Source organism: Oncorhynchus masou, chromosome 29 (genome assembly GCF_036934945.1).
Source record: "Oncorhynchus masou masou isolate Uvic2021 chromosome 29, UVic_Omas_1.1, whole genome shotgun sequence".
Lineage (NCBI taxonomy): Eukaryota > Metazoa > Chordata > Actinopteri > Salmoniformes > Salmonidae > Oncorhynchus > Oncorhynchus masou.
This window is the reverse complement of record NC_088240.1, coordinates 85,656,659-85,673,509: the sequence shown is the minus strand read 5'-3', so window position 1 is coordinate 85,673,509 and position 16,851 is coordinate 85,656,659. Positions and strand designations below refer to the sequence as shown.

The 16,851-nt window shown below is 45.5% G+C and overlaps 1 protein-coding gene across 4 annotated transcripts in view; it reads right to left on the bottom strand.

Moving 5' to 3' along the window:
• Positions 1 to 16,829, bottom strand: part of LOC135520878 (tubulin polymerization-promoting protein-like) — a 33,481-nt gene extending 16,652 nt beyond the window's left edge. The window contains exons 1-3 of one of the 4 annotated variants that reach the window (XM_064946695.1): positions 16,678 to 16,829; positions 6,564 to 6,677; positions 2,365 to 2,709 (exon numbers count right to left, since the gene is read on the bottom strand). In XM_064946695.1, coding sequence (XP_064802767.1) covers positions 2,365 to 2,709; positions 6,564 to 6,610 — 392 coding nt within the window. In that variant the 5' untranslated portion in view covers positions 6,611 to 6,677; positions 16,678 to 16,829. Of the gene's footprint in view, positions 1 to 2,364; positions 2,710 to 6,563; positions 6,678 to 7,217; positions 7,333 to 7,773; positions 7,864 to 16,677 lie in introns of those variants that run through there. The other 3 variants (XM_064946693.1, XM_064946692.1, XM_064946696.1) reach the window with 3 other exon arrangements.
• Positions 16,830 to 16,851: the final 22 nt, after the last annotated feature.

Sequence of the window (16,851 nt, the reverse complement as noted above, 5' to 3'; positions counted from 1 at the left end):
TGGATACAGAACCTACCTGTGAATGTCATATCTATATCTGTCCCAATGCTGATAGATTTATATCAATAGACACTGACATGCCATATTGTGAGGAAGCAGTAGTTAGTATGTGTCATTCAAATTCCAAGTCCATCGATCAGCAAATTGAACTTGATCTAGATACTGGCACCCTTGTTCCCAGTCCCAGGTCAAACCATCCATCCTACTATCTCTCTGTATCTGTCTGCATTACATAACTATTATATAACAGGAGGGTCCTACTATCTCTCTGTAACTATTATATAACAGGAGGGTCCTACTATCTCTCTGTATCTGTCTGCTTTACATAACTATTATATAACAGGAGGATCCTACCATCTCTCTGTATCTGTCTGCTTTACATAACTATTATATAACAGGAGGATCCTACCATCTCTCTGTATCTGTCTGCTTTACATAACTATTATATAACAGGAGGGTCCTACTATCTCTCTGTATCTGTCTGCTTTACATAACTATTATATAACAGGAGGATCCTACCATCTCTCTGTATCTGTCTGCTTTACATAACTATTATATAACAGGAGGGTCCTACAATCTCTCTGTATCTGTCTGCTTTACATAACTATTATATAACAGGAGGATCCTACCATCTCTCTGTATCTGTCTGCTTTACATAACTATTATATAACAGGAGGATCCTACCATCTCTCTGTATCTGTCTGCTTTACATAACTATTATATAACAGGAGGGTCCTACTATCTCTCTGTATCTGTCTGCATTACATAACTATTATATAACTGGAGGATCCTACCATCTCTCTGTATCTGTCTGCATTACATAACTATTATATAACAGGAGGGTCCTACAATCTCTCTGTATCTGTCTGCTTTACATAACTATTATATAACAGGAGGGTCCTACCATCTCTCTGTATCTGTCTGCTTTACATAACTATTATATAACAGGAGGGTCCTACCATCTCTCTGTATCTGTCTGCATTACATAACTATTATATAACAGGAGGGTCCTACAATCTCTCTGTATCTGTCTGCTTTACATAACTATTATATAACAGGAGGGTCCTACCATCTCTCTGTATCTGTCTGCATTACATAACTATTATATAACAGGAGGGTCCTACAATCTCTCTGTATCTGTCTGCTTTACATAACTATTATATAACAGGAGGGTCCTACTATCTCTCTGTATCTGTCTGCTTTACATAACTATTAAATAACAGGAGGGTCCTACTATCTCTCTGTATCTGTCTGCTTTACATAACTATTATATAACTGGAGGATCCTACCATCTCTCTGTATCTGTCTGCATTACATAACTATTATATAACAGGAGGGTCCTACAATCTCTCTGTATCTGTCTGCTTTACATAACTATTATATAACAGGAGGGTCCTACAATCTCTCTGTATCTGTCTGCTTTACATAACTATTATATAACAGGGGGGTCCTACAATCTCTCTGTATCTGTCTGCTTTACATAACTATTATATAACAGGAGGATCCTACTAATGGATATCTACCAGTCATCCCTTTATACTGAGACAACAGTTGATTCAATGAAATGCATTTCACCATTACAATGAGGATGAAAGAAACAGAAAGGAAGATAACTCCTTCTCCTCTCCTCTCCTCCCTACACTCTCCTCTCCTCTCCTACACTCTCCTCTCCTCCCTACACTCTCCTCTCCTCTCCTCTCCTCTCCTCTCCTCTCCTCCCTTACACACTCTCCTCTCCTCTCCTCTCCTCTCCTCCCTACACTCTCCTCTCCTCTCCTCCCTACACTCTCCTCTCCTCCCTACACTCTCCTCTCCTCCCTACACTCTCCTCTCCTCCCTACACTCTCCTCTCCTCTCCTACACTCTCCTCTCCTCTCCTCCCTACACTCTCCTCTCCTCTCCTACACTCTCCTCTCCTCTCCTCCCTACACTCTCCTCTCCCTACCTCTCCTCTCCTCCCTCCCTACACTCTCCTCTCCTACACTCTCCTCTCCTCTCCTCCCTACACTCTCCTCTCCTCCCCTCTCCACTGCTCTCCTCCCTACACTCTCCTCTCCTACACTCTCCTCTCCTCTCCTCCCTACACTCTCCTCTCCTCTCTCCTCTCCACTGCTCTCCTCCCTACACTCTCCTCTCCACTGCTCTCCTCCCTACACTCTCCTCTCCACTGCTCTCCTCCCTACACTCTCCTCCCCTCACTCTCCTCCCCACACTCTCCTCCCCACACTCTCCTCCCCACACTCTCCTCCCCTCTAATCCCTTCCCGTCAAAAGTAGTGCACTATTTAGGGAATGGGGTGCCATTTTCGCTGCAAGATTTCTACTACGCCATTTGGGACACATCTACTAGAAAAGATTTCCTTACTTGACTTTAGTGAAGACGATATCCACGTCCGTGAGGGTGACAGTTTTTCCGTCGATGACGCCGCAGTCCTTGCACAGCTTGGACCAGTTCTTGCCATGCATGTCCTTTCCTGTGGCACGTGTGTCGCCGTGGATGGCAAAGCGCCGGAACGACTCCTCCAGTGCGGTTATCTCCACGGGCGTCCGCGACCCTGCCCCACCCTCGCTGGTCCCGTTGGACTCGGAGGAAAGCCTTTTGGAGGCCCGGTCCTTGGACTGCTGCTCGCTGGGCGGCCGCAGGGGAGTGGAGGAGATTGGAGAGTTGGAGTGCTTGGCCGTCTGAACTGTAAAATCTGCCATGCTGTCTCTGAGGAAGAGGAAAGAGACCGACACTATTAGATGAAGAGCCAGGATGTGTGGTTTTCCTGTTTATGTGAAACAGATTTACATACTGTACCTGAGTTAAGTATGTGGGACATAATACCAGCTCTGTGTCTCCTGTGTTAAACCACTGTGTTTGTACACTGTGTTAGTACACTGTGTTAGTACACTGTGTTAGTACACTGTGTTAGTACAGGTGGACTGGGACATAATACCAGCTCTGTGTCTCCTGTGTTAAACCACTGTGTTAGTACACTGTGTTAGTACAGGTGGACTGGGACATAATACCAGCTCTGTGTCTCCTGTGTTAAACCACTATGTTAGTACACTGTTAGTACAGGTGGACTGGGACATAATACCAGCTCTGTGTCTCCTGTGTTAAACCACTGTGTTAGTACACTGTGTTAGTACAGGTGGACTGGGACATAATACCAGCTCTGTGTCTCCTGTGTTAAACCACTATGTTAGTACACTGTGTTAGTACACTGTTAGTACAGGTGGACTGGGACATAATACCAGCTCTGTGTCTCCTGTGTTAAACCACTGTGTTAGTACAGGTGGACTGGGACATTAAACCAGCTCTGTCTCCTGTGTTAAACCACTGTGTTAGTACAGGTGGACTGGGACATAACAGGTCTGGAGCAGAAAAGGGGAATTCTCATCTCTACTGCATCATGCTGTGATCCTGACTGTCGGCGAAGGAGATGACTGTCGGCGAAGGAGATGACTGTCGGCCAAGGAGATGACTGTCGGCGAAGGAGATGACTGTAGGCCAAGGAGATGACTGTAGGCCAAGGAGGTGACTGTAGGCCAAGGAGGTGACTGTAGGCCAAGGAGGTGACTGTAGGCCAAGGGGGTGACTGTAGGCCAAGGAGGTGACTGTAGGCCAAGGAGGTGACTGTAGGCCAAGGGGGTGACTGTAGGCCAAGGAGGTGACTGTAGGCCAAGGGGTGACTGTAGGCCAAGGAGGTGACTGTAGGCCAAGGGGGTGACTGTAGGCCAAGGAGGTGACTGTAGGCCAAGGAGGTGACTGTAGGCCAAGGAGGTGACTGTAGGCCAAGGAGGTGACTGTAGGCCAAGGGGGTGACTGTAGGCCAAGGAGGTGACTGTAGGCCAAGGAGGTGACTGTAGGCCAAGGAGGTGACTGTAGGCCAAGGAGGTGACTGTAGGCCAAGGAGGTGACTGTAGGCCAAGGAGGTGACTGTAGGCCAAGGAGGTGACTGTAGGCCAAGGGGGTGACTGTAGGCCAAGGGGGTGACTGTAGGCCAAGGGGATGACTGTAGGCCAAGGACTGTAGGCCAAGGGGGTGACTGTAGGCCAAGGGGGTGACTGTAGGCCAAGGAGGTGACTGTAGGCCAAGGAGATGACTGTAGGCCAAGGAGGTGACTGTAGGCCAAGGAGATGACTGTAGGTCAAGGAGATGACTGTAGGCCAAGGAGGTGACTGTAGGCCAAGGAGATGACTGTAGGCCAAGGAGATGACTGTAGGCCAAGGAGATGACTGTAGGTCAAGGAGATGACTGTAGGTCAAGGAGATGACTGTAGGTCAAGGAGATGACTGTAGGTCAAGGAGATGACAATGGGTGAAGGAGATGACAATGGGTGAAGGAGATGACAATGGGTGAAGGAGATGACAATGGGTGAAGGAGATGACTGTAGGTCAAAGAGATGACTGTAGGTCAAAGAGATGACTGTAGGTCAAGGAGATGATTGTAGGTCAAGGAGATGACTGTAGGTCAAGGAGATGACAATGGGTGAAGGAGATGACAATGGGTGAAGGAGATGACAATGGGTGAAGGAGATGACTGTAGGTCAAGGAGATGACTGTAGGTCAAGGAGATGACTGTAGGTCAAGGAGATGACTGTAGGTCAAGGAGATGACTGTAGGTCAAGGAGATGACAATGGGTGAAGGAGATGACAATGGGTGAAGGAGATGACAATGGGTGAAGGAGATGACTGTAGGTCAAAGAGATGATTGTAGGTCAAGGAGATGATTGTAGGTCAAGGAGATGACTGTAGGTCAAGGAGATGACTGTAGGTGAAGGAGATGACAATGGGTGAAGGAGATGACTGTAAGTCAAAGAGATGACTGTAGGTCAAAGAGATGACTGTAGGTGAAGGAGATGACTGTAGGTGAAGGAGATGACTGTAGGTGAAGGAGATGACTGTAGGTCAAGGAGATGACTGTAGGTGAAGGAGATGATTGTAGGTGAAGGAGATGATTGTAGGTGAAGGGGATGATTGTAGGTGAAGGAGATGATTGTAGGTGAAGGAGATGATTGTAGGTGAAGGAGATGACTGCAGGTCAAGGAGATGACAATGGGTGAAGGAGATGACTGTAGGTGAAGGAGATGACTGTAGGTGAAGGAGATGATTGTAGGTCAAGGAGATGATTGTAGGTGAAGGAGATGACTGTAGGTCAAGGAGATGATTGTAGGTCAAGGAGATGACTGTAGGTCAAGGAGATGACTGTAGGTGAAGGAGATGATTGTAGGTGAAGGAGATGACTGTAGGTGAAGGAGATGACTGTAGGTCAAGGAGATGACTGTAGGCCAAGGAGATGACTGTAGGCGAAGGAGATGACTGTAGGTCAAGGAGATGACTGTAGGTGAAGGAGATGACTGTAGGTGAAGGAGATGACTGTAGGTGAAGGAGATGACTGTAGGTGAAGGAGATGACTGCAGGTCAAGGAGATGACAATGGGTGAAGGAGATGACTGTAGGTGAAGGAGATGACTGTAGGTCAAGGAGATGACTGTAGGTCAAGGAGATGACAATGGGTGAAGGAGATGACTGTAGGTGAAGGAGATGACTGTAGGTGAAGGAGATGATTGTAGGTCAAGGAGATGATTGTAGGTGAAGGAGATGACTGTAGGTCAAGGAGATGACTGTAGGTGAAGGAGATGACTGTAGGTCAAGGAGATGACTGTAGGTGAAGGAGATGACTGTAGGTGAAGGAGATGACTGTAGGTCAAGGAGATGACTGTAGGTGAAGGAGATGACTGTAGGTCAAGGAGATGACTGTAGGTGAAGGAGATGACTGTAGGTGAAGGAGATGACTGTAGGTGAAGGAGATGACTGTAGGTCAAGGAGATGACAATGGGTGAAGGAGATGACTGTAGGTGAAGGAGATGATTGTAGGTGAAGGAGATGACTGTAGGTCAAGGAGATGACTGTAGGTGAAGGAGATGACTGTAGGTCAAGGAGATGACTGTAGGTGAAGGAGATGACTGCAGGTCAAGGAGATGACTGTAGGGTCAGATCTAATCTTGTTCATCAGACCCTACGGGTCATGAACTATGTAGAAAATAGGGTCCCATTTTGGACAAGGGCTTAGCCTGGGGACAATGTTAGGACAGCTGTACGGACAGCCGTAGGGGTTTGACTTGAGTCCTCTTGTTCCCCTGTGAAAACACACTGTCTCTAACACAAGGCTTGTTTCATTGGCTCTGGTTCTCTCTCACTCACTGCTTACTCAGTGTGCTAGCTGGAGGCAGAGCGTTAGCTCAGCTCGTTGTCAGTGGTGTGAGCCCAGGCTGACTGTGAATGGGCAGATGTCGTAAGTGTTCTGGCATGGAGGTGATGATTATTAATAGATCTCTGGTATTCAAGAGCAGAGCCATGGTTGTGCCAGGAGAGCAGACGGACAGTCAGGCCGGCACACACACACACACACACACGCACGCACGCACACAGCCAGTATTTCTACTGTTTCAAACCACTGTTTTTTACTGTGATCGTGAGGTCATAGAACAGTTTAGAGAGAGGCAGAATGATTGAAGAAATGTTGGGCATTGATGTTGATACAACAGCATATTCAGAGACATTCGTTACTACTTACCTTAGTTCAGCCAGCTTTGGGTCAGCCAGTTTTATTGGGTCAGCCATGGTGCTGCAGTAGTTGGTTTCCCCCTCTACACTGCTTGGAGTAGGTGACTCTCTTAGTTTCTTTGTACTGTGAAAAAGATTCAATGAACATTGTAAGTGAGTGATGTTCACAGTCTTTCTCTCTGTGTGTGTGTGTGTGTGTGTGTGTGTGTGTGTGTGTGTGTGTGTGTGTGTGTGTGTGTGTGTGTGTGTGTGTGTGTGTGTGTGAACAAGAACGAAAGTGGACAAAGTGATAGCCCATTGTTCATCAAAGTCAGAAAACAAAGTGCAAAGTCCGGGACTGTGAGCTCCTACTTTCACACTGTGAGGCCTTCAGACTCATTAATCACCCTTCTTCCACTGTCCTCATATTTATGACCCATCCAGTGATAACAACCACGTCCCAAATGGCACCCTATTCCCTATATAGGGTACTACTTACCCATAAGGCTCTGGTCAAAAGTAGTGCACTATTTAGGGAATAGGGTGTCATTTGGGATGAAGACATATTTCATTATGTACTTGGCACCAAATCCAAAGCACTAAACTAGTAATAGCATGTCAATACGAATAACACCTTATAGTATAACCTAAATACTTATAGTTTAGATTAAAAACAAATACATACCGTATTGTTCAGTATTATAGTTAAAACCCTAACAGACAAAGTCATGTCCTGCCACAGCTGTCTTACCTCCCGTTTCTCATTTCTTCAACCCAACTGATAAAACCTGACTGCCTTCCCTTTTAAAGACTGGCTATAGCCGAGCCCCTCTCCTGTTAAGGGCCTGTTTTACAACAGTCTTTCTCTGGCTATGTCCCAACAGTAATGCACTATATAGAACAGGGTGCCGTTTGGGACACAGCCTCCCTCTTCCAGATGCTTTCAGTCACTCTGAGGAGCAGGAGCCCTCTTCAAACACATCATAGTCATCACCATTTGTGTCTACACACAGCAAGACAAGCAGCATTCAGATAAACAAGGCATAAAACACTCCTGGATCACAGATCACATCTACATTAATAAAGACACATGTATTTTATTCCATGTTAGAAGTCTCATTTAAATACATTGTGTAGATTTTAAAAGAGTAACCAATGACAGGTATCAGATGTGTTTTAGGAAGATACTGATGACTTACTGATAATGTTGTTCTACTGAAGTAAATAAGGACTGTGCTCACCAAGTCGTTCCCATGGTGAACTACAGTAACCACTCAGCAGCCTCGCAGAACCCGTGTTGCCATGGCAAAGTACACCACAGCAAAGAGCCCCTCCCCTCCGACACACGCAGCTTGTCAGTTCGGACTGCTCCCAGAGAGCAGTTCTGTTATCTATCTAGAGGTCCGGAATACGGACAGACATCTTTTATATTCCATAAGATTTCAATCTTAAACTTCTTCTCCAACTGATTTCAACTGTCACTCTAATTTTCAAAAATATAGAGGAGTGAAGTCTGGATAGTTGCTGTCATTCAATGCACCCCCAGCCCCCTTCAGCACTACATGGGTGGTACGGCCCCGTGGGTGGCAGAACAGGGGTTTTGTTGACAAGACACAGCTACAAATCAACCACACAAATGAACTCTTAATTACAGAAAAGCCCAGATGGACCCTAAGTAAAGGCATTATGTTTCACAGGTCCATTCTTACAGGGAAAACAAGCCCTTATTAATGTCTATCAATCATGTCATTGAGAAGGAGGGACACTGGGGAGCCATTGTGACAGCTCTGTGACAGCTCTGTCTGGTTCTGAGTCCCATGGCCATCTCTTCTCACACACACACACACATGGCGGGTGACGTCGCTGGGTGCTACCGCTGGTGTTCGGGGGGTTGAGGTGGTGGCATGGGTCATCCAGGACTCTGGCCAATACAGTATCCCAAATTCTACCCTATTCCCTATATAGTGCATGACTTAGTGTTGACTAGGGCCAATACAGCTCTGGTCTAAAGTAGTGCACTATATAGGGCCCTGGTGAAAAGTAGTACACTGTATATGGAATAGGGTGACTTTTGGGACTTGTTAAGTTAACTGTTATAGCTCTAACTTGGTAAGTATTTAAACAGTTACCCTTGAAACCTAAACAGATCTAGTGACCAACCATTCAACTACTGAACTCCCAACTTCAGGAATAAACAAACAACTGTATTATAGAGAACACATAAAGAGTTTAACAGCTTCTCTCTTCCGCAAATGAATAAAAACAGTGATATGACCAAGCATTTCGCTACACCCGCAATAACATCTGCTAAATATGTATATATGACCAATCAAATGTGATTTGATATCACAACATTCCAGCTACCAGTGGTGCAGGACCTTGGATGATCTATGTGAAACTTTCACACAATCTTGTTTCAGCTTGCATCCTGCCAAACAAGACTTTCCCAGCAAATTCACTCCAATTTCTCTGGAACCATCTACATGTACTGACAGACAGACTTGGCTTCCCTCTGTGCACATACTGGTGTTTGGGCAAGCCTTTAGGCTGTTTATTTACTGTGACACCCTCATCCCTACAATAGAGTGCTCTGTGACACCCTCATCCCTACGATAGAGTGCTCTGTGACACCCTCATCCCTCTATGATAGAGTGCTCTGTGGCACCCTCATCCCTACGATAGAGTGCTCTGTGACACCCTCATCCCTACGATAGAGTGCTCTGTGACACCCTCATCCCTATGATAGAGTGCTCTGTGACACCCTCATCCCTATGATAGAGTGCTCTGTGACACCCTCATCCCTATGATAGAGTGCTCTGTAACACCCTCATCTCTATGATAGAGTGCTCTGTGACACCCTCATCCCTACGATAAAGTGCTCTGTGACACCCTCATCCCTATGATAGAGTGCTCTGTAACACCCTCATCTCTATGATAGAGTGCTCTGTGACACCCTCATCCCTATGATAGAGTGCTCTGTGACACCCTCATCTCTATGATAGAGTGCCTCATCATCCCTATGATAGAGTGCACCCTCATCCCTATGATAGAGTTCTGTGACACCCTCATCCCTATGATAGAGTGCTCTGTGACACCCTCATCCCTATGATAGAGTGCTCTGTGACACCCTCATCCCTATGATAGAGTGCTCTGTGACACCCTCATCCCTATGATAGAGTGCTCTGTGACTCCCTGTGTGCCCTGACGACTACAGCAGAATCCATCTGGAACAAAGGAGCCTTTTCACTCTCTAGTCTTATAGTCAGTGAGGTCTCAAGTGTTCAACTGCCAGTCTTCTATACAGCCAGGCTCCTCAAAAACCCATCACGTTCAAGACTAAGGATAATAGAGAGGCTAGCGAGAGAGGATGCATCCCAACTGACACCCTATATAGTGCACTACTTATTGGGTTCTGGTCTAAAGTAGTGCACTATTAGGGTGCCATTAGGGAAACACCCAAAGGGTTAATTCAGTCTACAAAACCCTCATGTTAACAATTAAGACTGGATGGTGTGGAAAATATAAGCAGAGAAAGTATTTTAGTACTTTTACATGGGTAGTTTTTCCAAGCATTGTGTCTATTGAAGGTGCAATATGCAGAAACCGTTCTGCCATTTCCTGGTTGCTAAAATTCTAATAGCTCACCTAATTTCAGTTTATGTGGCAAAACAAGCTAGTGTAGAGAATCATTGTAACATCTAAACCACTGTGAAATGTATTTTCAATAACCAAAAATATTGTATTTTCAGCTGTTTGAAACTGGTGTACAAAACCTAAAAGTAAAAGACGCAAAAACTAGAAGTTAAGAAGGTGAAGCTCACATAGAACAAATCTACCGCTTCTTAGACTTGCTTTCAATAAGCATGACAGATCTATAGCACACATTTCTATGTGAATTTGGTCAGGTCACCCAAAAAGGAACATGTTGCAGTTTTAGGTCTCATTTAGTCCATGAATACAGAATAAATTAGTACCTTACATTTTAGTAAACATGTTATGATTGGATGATCATGTGATTGATGATGATTGGATTACAGTGATGAATAAATTACATCAATTATAATTGTCAGAAATGACAGTTGGTGTGGCTTGGATCTAATAGAGGATTTCATTACTGCATATGAAAGGTTAATTACCATGGCATTAACCAGGCACTGGGCATAGTAACCCCCAACAGTGTAGAGTATAGTCTGTGCTAACACATTGGCCAGATAGAAGACCGTACTACAGACTCTCTGTCTTAGGCCTGTTTCCTGTCCCACTACAAAGGACAAAAGCCATTTGGTTAAGTCCAGATCTCAAGAGATAAACCTGTGACTGGATGACAGCCTGCTCCCATACACTCTCCTTCTGGCCATGCATTGCTGCTTACAGATGACTGCTTTACTATAGGAATTGGCCCATTTTGAACTCTGGTATTTATAGCAACACAACACGCCATGGTAAGAACATTCTATCTGTTCTTAAGAGAGGGGGAATAGTCAGCACAAGACAATAAGCAGACAGCCAATCGTAAAAATGATGAGAATACCACACACTGAACAACTTGAAGTGTGTGTGTGTGTGTGTGTGTGTGTGTGTGTGTGTGTGTGTACATGTTTGCTTGTGAGCGACCACTCATGTGTTCGTTCATTCAAGCATTCGTATGAGTGCCTGTGTGTGTGTTTGTGTGTCACACTGGGCGTGCCGTGGTGAACCCATCTGCTCTCCATCTAGATGAGTCCCAGCCAGCCAACTGCTCTTGAATGTGGCCTTGTCAGCCAATCAGAACAGAATGTGTGGTACAATGCCACCATGACCCCTAGTCTACCCAGTTCTATACCACCATGACCCCTAGTCTACCCAGTTCTATACAATCATGACCCCTAGTCTACCTAGTTCTATACCACCATGACCCCTAGTCTACCCAGTTCTATACCACCATGACCCCTAGTCTACCCAGTTCTATACCATCATGACCCCTAGTCCACCCAGTTCTATACCATCATGACCCCTAGTCTACCCAGTTCTATACCATCATGACCCCTAGTCTACCCAGTTCTATACCATCATGACCCCTAGTCCACCCAGTTCTATACCATCATGACCTCTAGTCCACCCAGTTCTATACCACCATGACCCCTAGTCCACCCAGTTCTATACCATCATGACCCCTAGTCTACCCAGTTCTATACAATCATGACCCCTAGTCTACCCAGTTCTATACCATCATGACCCCTAGTCTACCCAGTTCTATACCACCATGACCCCTAGTCTACCCAGTTCTATACCACCATGACCCCTAGTCTACCCAGTTCTATACCACCATGACCCCTAGTCTACCCAGTTCTATATCACCATGACCCCTAGTCTACCCAGTTCTATACCACCATGACCCCTAGTCTACCCAGTTCTATACCATCATGACCCCTAGTCTACCCAGTTCTATACCATCATGACCCCTAGTCTACCTAGTTCTATATCACCATGACCTCTAGTCTACCCAGTTCTATACCATCATGACCCCTAGTCTACCCAGTTCTATATGGTCCCAGATCATTATGACCCCTGGTCTAGTTCCTGGTCCCAGATCATTCAGGACCCCTAGTCTACAGTTCTATACCACCATGGTCCCAGATCATTATGACCCCTAGTAGCCCATCATGACCCCTAGTCCCAGTTCTATACATTATCTACCCAGTTCTATACCACCATGACCCCTAGTCCACCCAGTTCCCATGGTCCCAGATCATACCATCATGGGGTCCACCCAGCCCATGGTCCCAGATCATTAGGTTCTATACCACCATGGCAGCCTGGTCCCAGATCATTATACCATGGCAGCCTGGTCCCAGATCATTATGACCCCTAGCAGCCTGGTCCCAGATCATTAGGTGGCAGCCTGGTCCCAGATCATTAGGTGGCAGCCTGGTCCCAGATCATTAGGTGGTCAGCATGGTCCCAGATCATTATGTGGCAGCCTGGTCCCAGATCATTAGGTGGCAGCCTGGTCCCAGATCATTAGGTGGCAGCCTGGTCCCAGATCATTAGGTGGCAGCCTGGTCCCAGATCATTAGGTGGCAGCCTGGTCCCAGATCATTAGGTGGTAGCCTGGTCCCAGATCATTAGGTGGCAGCCTGGTCCCAGATCATTAGGTGGCAGCCTGGTCCCAGATCATTAGGTGGCAGCCTGGTCCCAGATCATTATGGGGTAGCCTGGTCCCAGCTCTAACTAGCACTGCCAATCCCATACATAAAGCAATACCGAAGCCTAAAAAAAACACACTATCCTGAGTCTGTCAGTCTTCAACATTTATAACATGAGTTTTTCTGGATTTTTGTTGTTGTTATTCTGTCTCTCACTGTTCAAATAAACCTACCATTAAAATTATAGACGGATCATTTCTTTGTCAGTGGGCAAACGTACAAAATCAGCAGGGGATCAAATACTTTTCCCCCTCACTGTATGTCTGCTGCAGAGAGACAAGAGAGAGCCGTGAGAAAAGTAGTTTTGATCAGTTAGGGAAATTAAAGTGCTGAAAACATGTTCACTATTTAAGAAGAAGATGGAGAACATCCAATAAGAGTAAAAATACTGGAGTTTTGGCTCAGGTACAGCCGACTAGCGCTAGCTAACGCCACCTACAGTAATAAACAAAAGTTAATATTTTTTACAAATCGATACTTGGAGTCAAATATCGATATAATATCATCTAAGAATAATATTGCGAAGTGTAACTATGGATTTCTTCCCCCATCACTAGAGTTTGTGTGTCTCTGTAACGGATGTGAAACGGCTAGCTTAGTTAGCGGTGGTGCGCGCTAAATAGCGTTTCAATCGGTGACGTCACTTGCTCTGAGACCTTGAGGTAGTAGGCTTTTGTGGAGCGATGGGTAACGATGCTTCGTGGGTGACTGTTGACTGTTGTTGATGTGTGCAGAGGGTCCCTGGTTCGTGCCCGGGTATGGGCGAGGGGACGGTAAAGTTATACTGTTACATCTCCATCCCTCCCTCCCCCCTCTGGTGTCAGACACAATGTATTGTGCTTCAGAAACAATATGTCACACTATATCTCTGCTCAGTTCTTATTGTGGTCAGAACAACCAGCCATATTAAAATACAAGGCAGAGTAATGAAAGAGAGGATCCTTATTCAACCCCATTGGCCCAATGATCCCAATGAGAGCAGCAGTGGTCCTGTCTGTCATGGAGAGAGGCCTGGGCTGTGGCTCAAATGCTACCTTATTCCCTATGCAGTACACGACATGGGCTCTGGTCAGTAGTAGAGCACTATATAGGGAATAGGGTGCCATTTGGGATGTGCAGCCCTGTTCATCCGACAGCACTGAGTGGAAGGTGTTGAACTTCAACAGGAATGCAGAACAAAGTGGGTTCCCTTTGACATACTACTGTACACACCAGTCAATTGTGGAAACTGGAACCACATGTTTTCATTGATATCACTCAGCTGGGAGAGGAAAAGTTTAACATTTAAAAAACGAAAACATTTCTAAATGTAGCGGGCTGATTAGAAACAGACAGCGTCCTCTAATTACTAATCATCAGTGACACCAACAATTACCTGAATGATTTAAGAGGACTACAAGAGCTGAATTTATCTGGCTTTTTAAAAACATTTTGTGGGGAAAAAGAGAGGGGAGTTCTTTTTCACGTTGGAAAGTGGTGAAAGGTAGGAGAGAACCGGCTTAAAGAGCAGTCGTCTGGATTCAAACCCATGCTGTCAGCGGTACATGTGCTCCTGAGGAGGCGGCTTAAAGAGCAGTCGTCCGGACTCAAACCCATGTTGACAGCGGTACATGTGCTCCTGAGGAGGCGGCTTAAAGAGCAGTCGTCTGGATTCAAACCCATGTTGACAGCGGTACATGTGCTCCTGAGGAGGCGGCTTAAAGAGCAGTCGTCTGGATTCAAACCCATGTTGACAGCGGTACATGTGCTCCTGAGGAGGCGGCTTAAAGAGCAGTCGTCTGGATTCAAACCCATGTTGACAGCGGTACATGTGCTCCTGAGGAGGCGGCTTAAAGCTCTGACAACAAGACCACCTCTTTGGCTTTTTTCACTGACCATGCAGACAACACACTTTCATAAGGTGGCTTTTTACCAAAAACATAACCTTTCATAACACCACACTGTCCTGAATATGAACGAATGGAACAACAAAACAGACTAATTTACATCGTGAGGGTCATCGCTCTCGGGACCAGAGTGCACTGCAACCTAGAGCCAAGAGAGAAATCTGGGGCATAGTCAGTGGATGACTGCATTCTCTCCTCGTGCGTACCTAATACAACATATGGCGATAAGCAAGGCTAACATGGAAATCAGAAGTACCATGAACAAAATACTGGGCCATTTATTTGTAGAATCTGACCTGCGTTTGCAATTAGGTCAACGTTTAACTTACAGTAGTGCTTTACTTATATAATGCTTGAGTCCGACAAAAGCAAAGACTGATTGGCAAACGCTCTCATTTAACTCTCTGACTGTGAAACACTAGATACTGTATGTAAGAACAACACGTGTAGTGCTGCCTGCCAAGCATCTGTCATTTCCATTAACATACACTACCATACCATCAGCTACACTACCATACCATCAGCCACACTACCATACCATCAGCCACACTACCATACCATCAGCCACACTACCATACCATCAGCTACACTACCGTACCATCAGCCACACTACCGTACCATCAGCCACACTACCGTACCATCAGCCACACTACCGTACCATCAGCCACACTACCGTACCATCAGCCACACTACCGTACCATCAGCCACACTACCATACCATCAGCCACACTACCATACCATACCATCAGCTACACTACCATACCATACCATCAGCTACACTACCATACCATCAGCTACACTACCATACCATCAGCTACACTACCATACCATCAGCCACACTACCATACCATACCATCAGCTACACTACCATACCATACCATACCATCAGCTACACTACCATACCATCAGCTACACTACCATACCATCAGCCACACTACCATACCATCAGCTACACTACCATACCATCAGCTACACTACCATACCATCAGCTACACTACCATCAGCTACACTACCATACCATCAGCCACACTACCATACCATCAGCCACACTACCATACCATCAGCCACACTACCATACCATCAGCCACACTACCATACCATCAGCCACACTACCACACCATCAGCTACACTACCATACCATCAGCTACACTACTACACCATCAGCCACACTACCATACCATCAGCCACACTACCATCAGCTACACTACCATACCATCAGCTGCACTACCATACCATCAGCTACACTACCATACCATCAGCTACACTACCATCATCATGTTCCAAGATATAGGTAGAATCTTTGACGTAATAAAATCGACATACGTCTAAAGAGTACAGAAACAGAATAAGGAAGAGAACTGGGTAAATGGGCGTCATGCATCCTTACGGTAGTTTGTATGTATGAGAATATTATCATTCCAAAAAGGGAGAAGGTAACAACAACACATGTAAAACGTCGGGAGAACAAACGACATAGACTATACTATGGTTTTGTTTAAGTTGACAGTACGGAAGTTGTGTAATGCAGTATGAGCGTGTTTCATGCGCGAGACTGGTTACATAAACTTGCAAATGTGCAGAAATGCATGCTCCAGTAGTGGTCTCTGGAATAGTCCACAGTGGCACGTGACCATTGTTATTGTGACCATGCACAGGCTGCAGTCGCCGCTCTTCTGTTGCCACTTGCCAGTGCATAACGCAATACCTGGCAATACATTGAATATGCGTATACACCATAGACAGCGTCTACAATTCAGTAAACCATACACCATTATGCAAGGCATAATTCCAGAACCAAACGGCGTAAAAGACCAGTGCTTTCAAATGAGGGAAAAACGAAAGCATATTTGACAATCAAGCGACTTCCTGCATATAATGCACAACATCATTTAGTGCAATGAAATATTGAAATACATTTACATTTGTAGCTATCAAGTTGCATATTTATAAAAAGGCATTGAATCTGACTGTGTCAGTGTCAAAATAAACGAACACCAAAACAAATAAACTGTCAACATCAATAGCTGTTCTTTGCCAAAAATATTTGACCACATCTGTAAAATAACACATGTACCTGATATGTCAATCCTTCTCCAATCCACTGTTCTTTGTTGTCAATTCCACAAAATCATAACTGCATGTCGAGGAATGTTGGAGGTTTAAAGAGCGTTGCCAACACTATATTCTCCCGCTGTATAGAATCTCAAATGCCTGTCTGCTGTTCGCCTCCCAGAAAGAAATGCGGGGA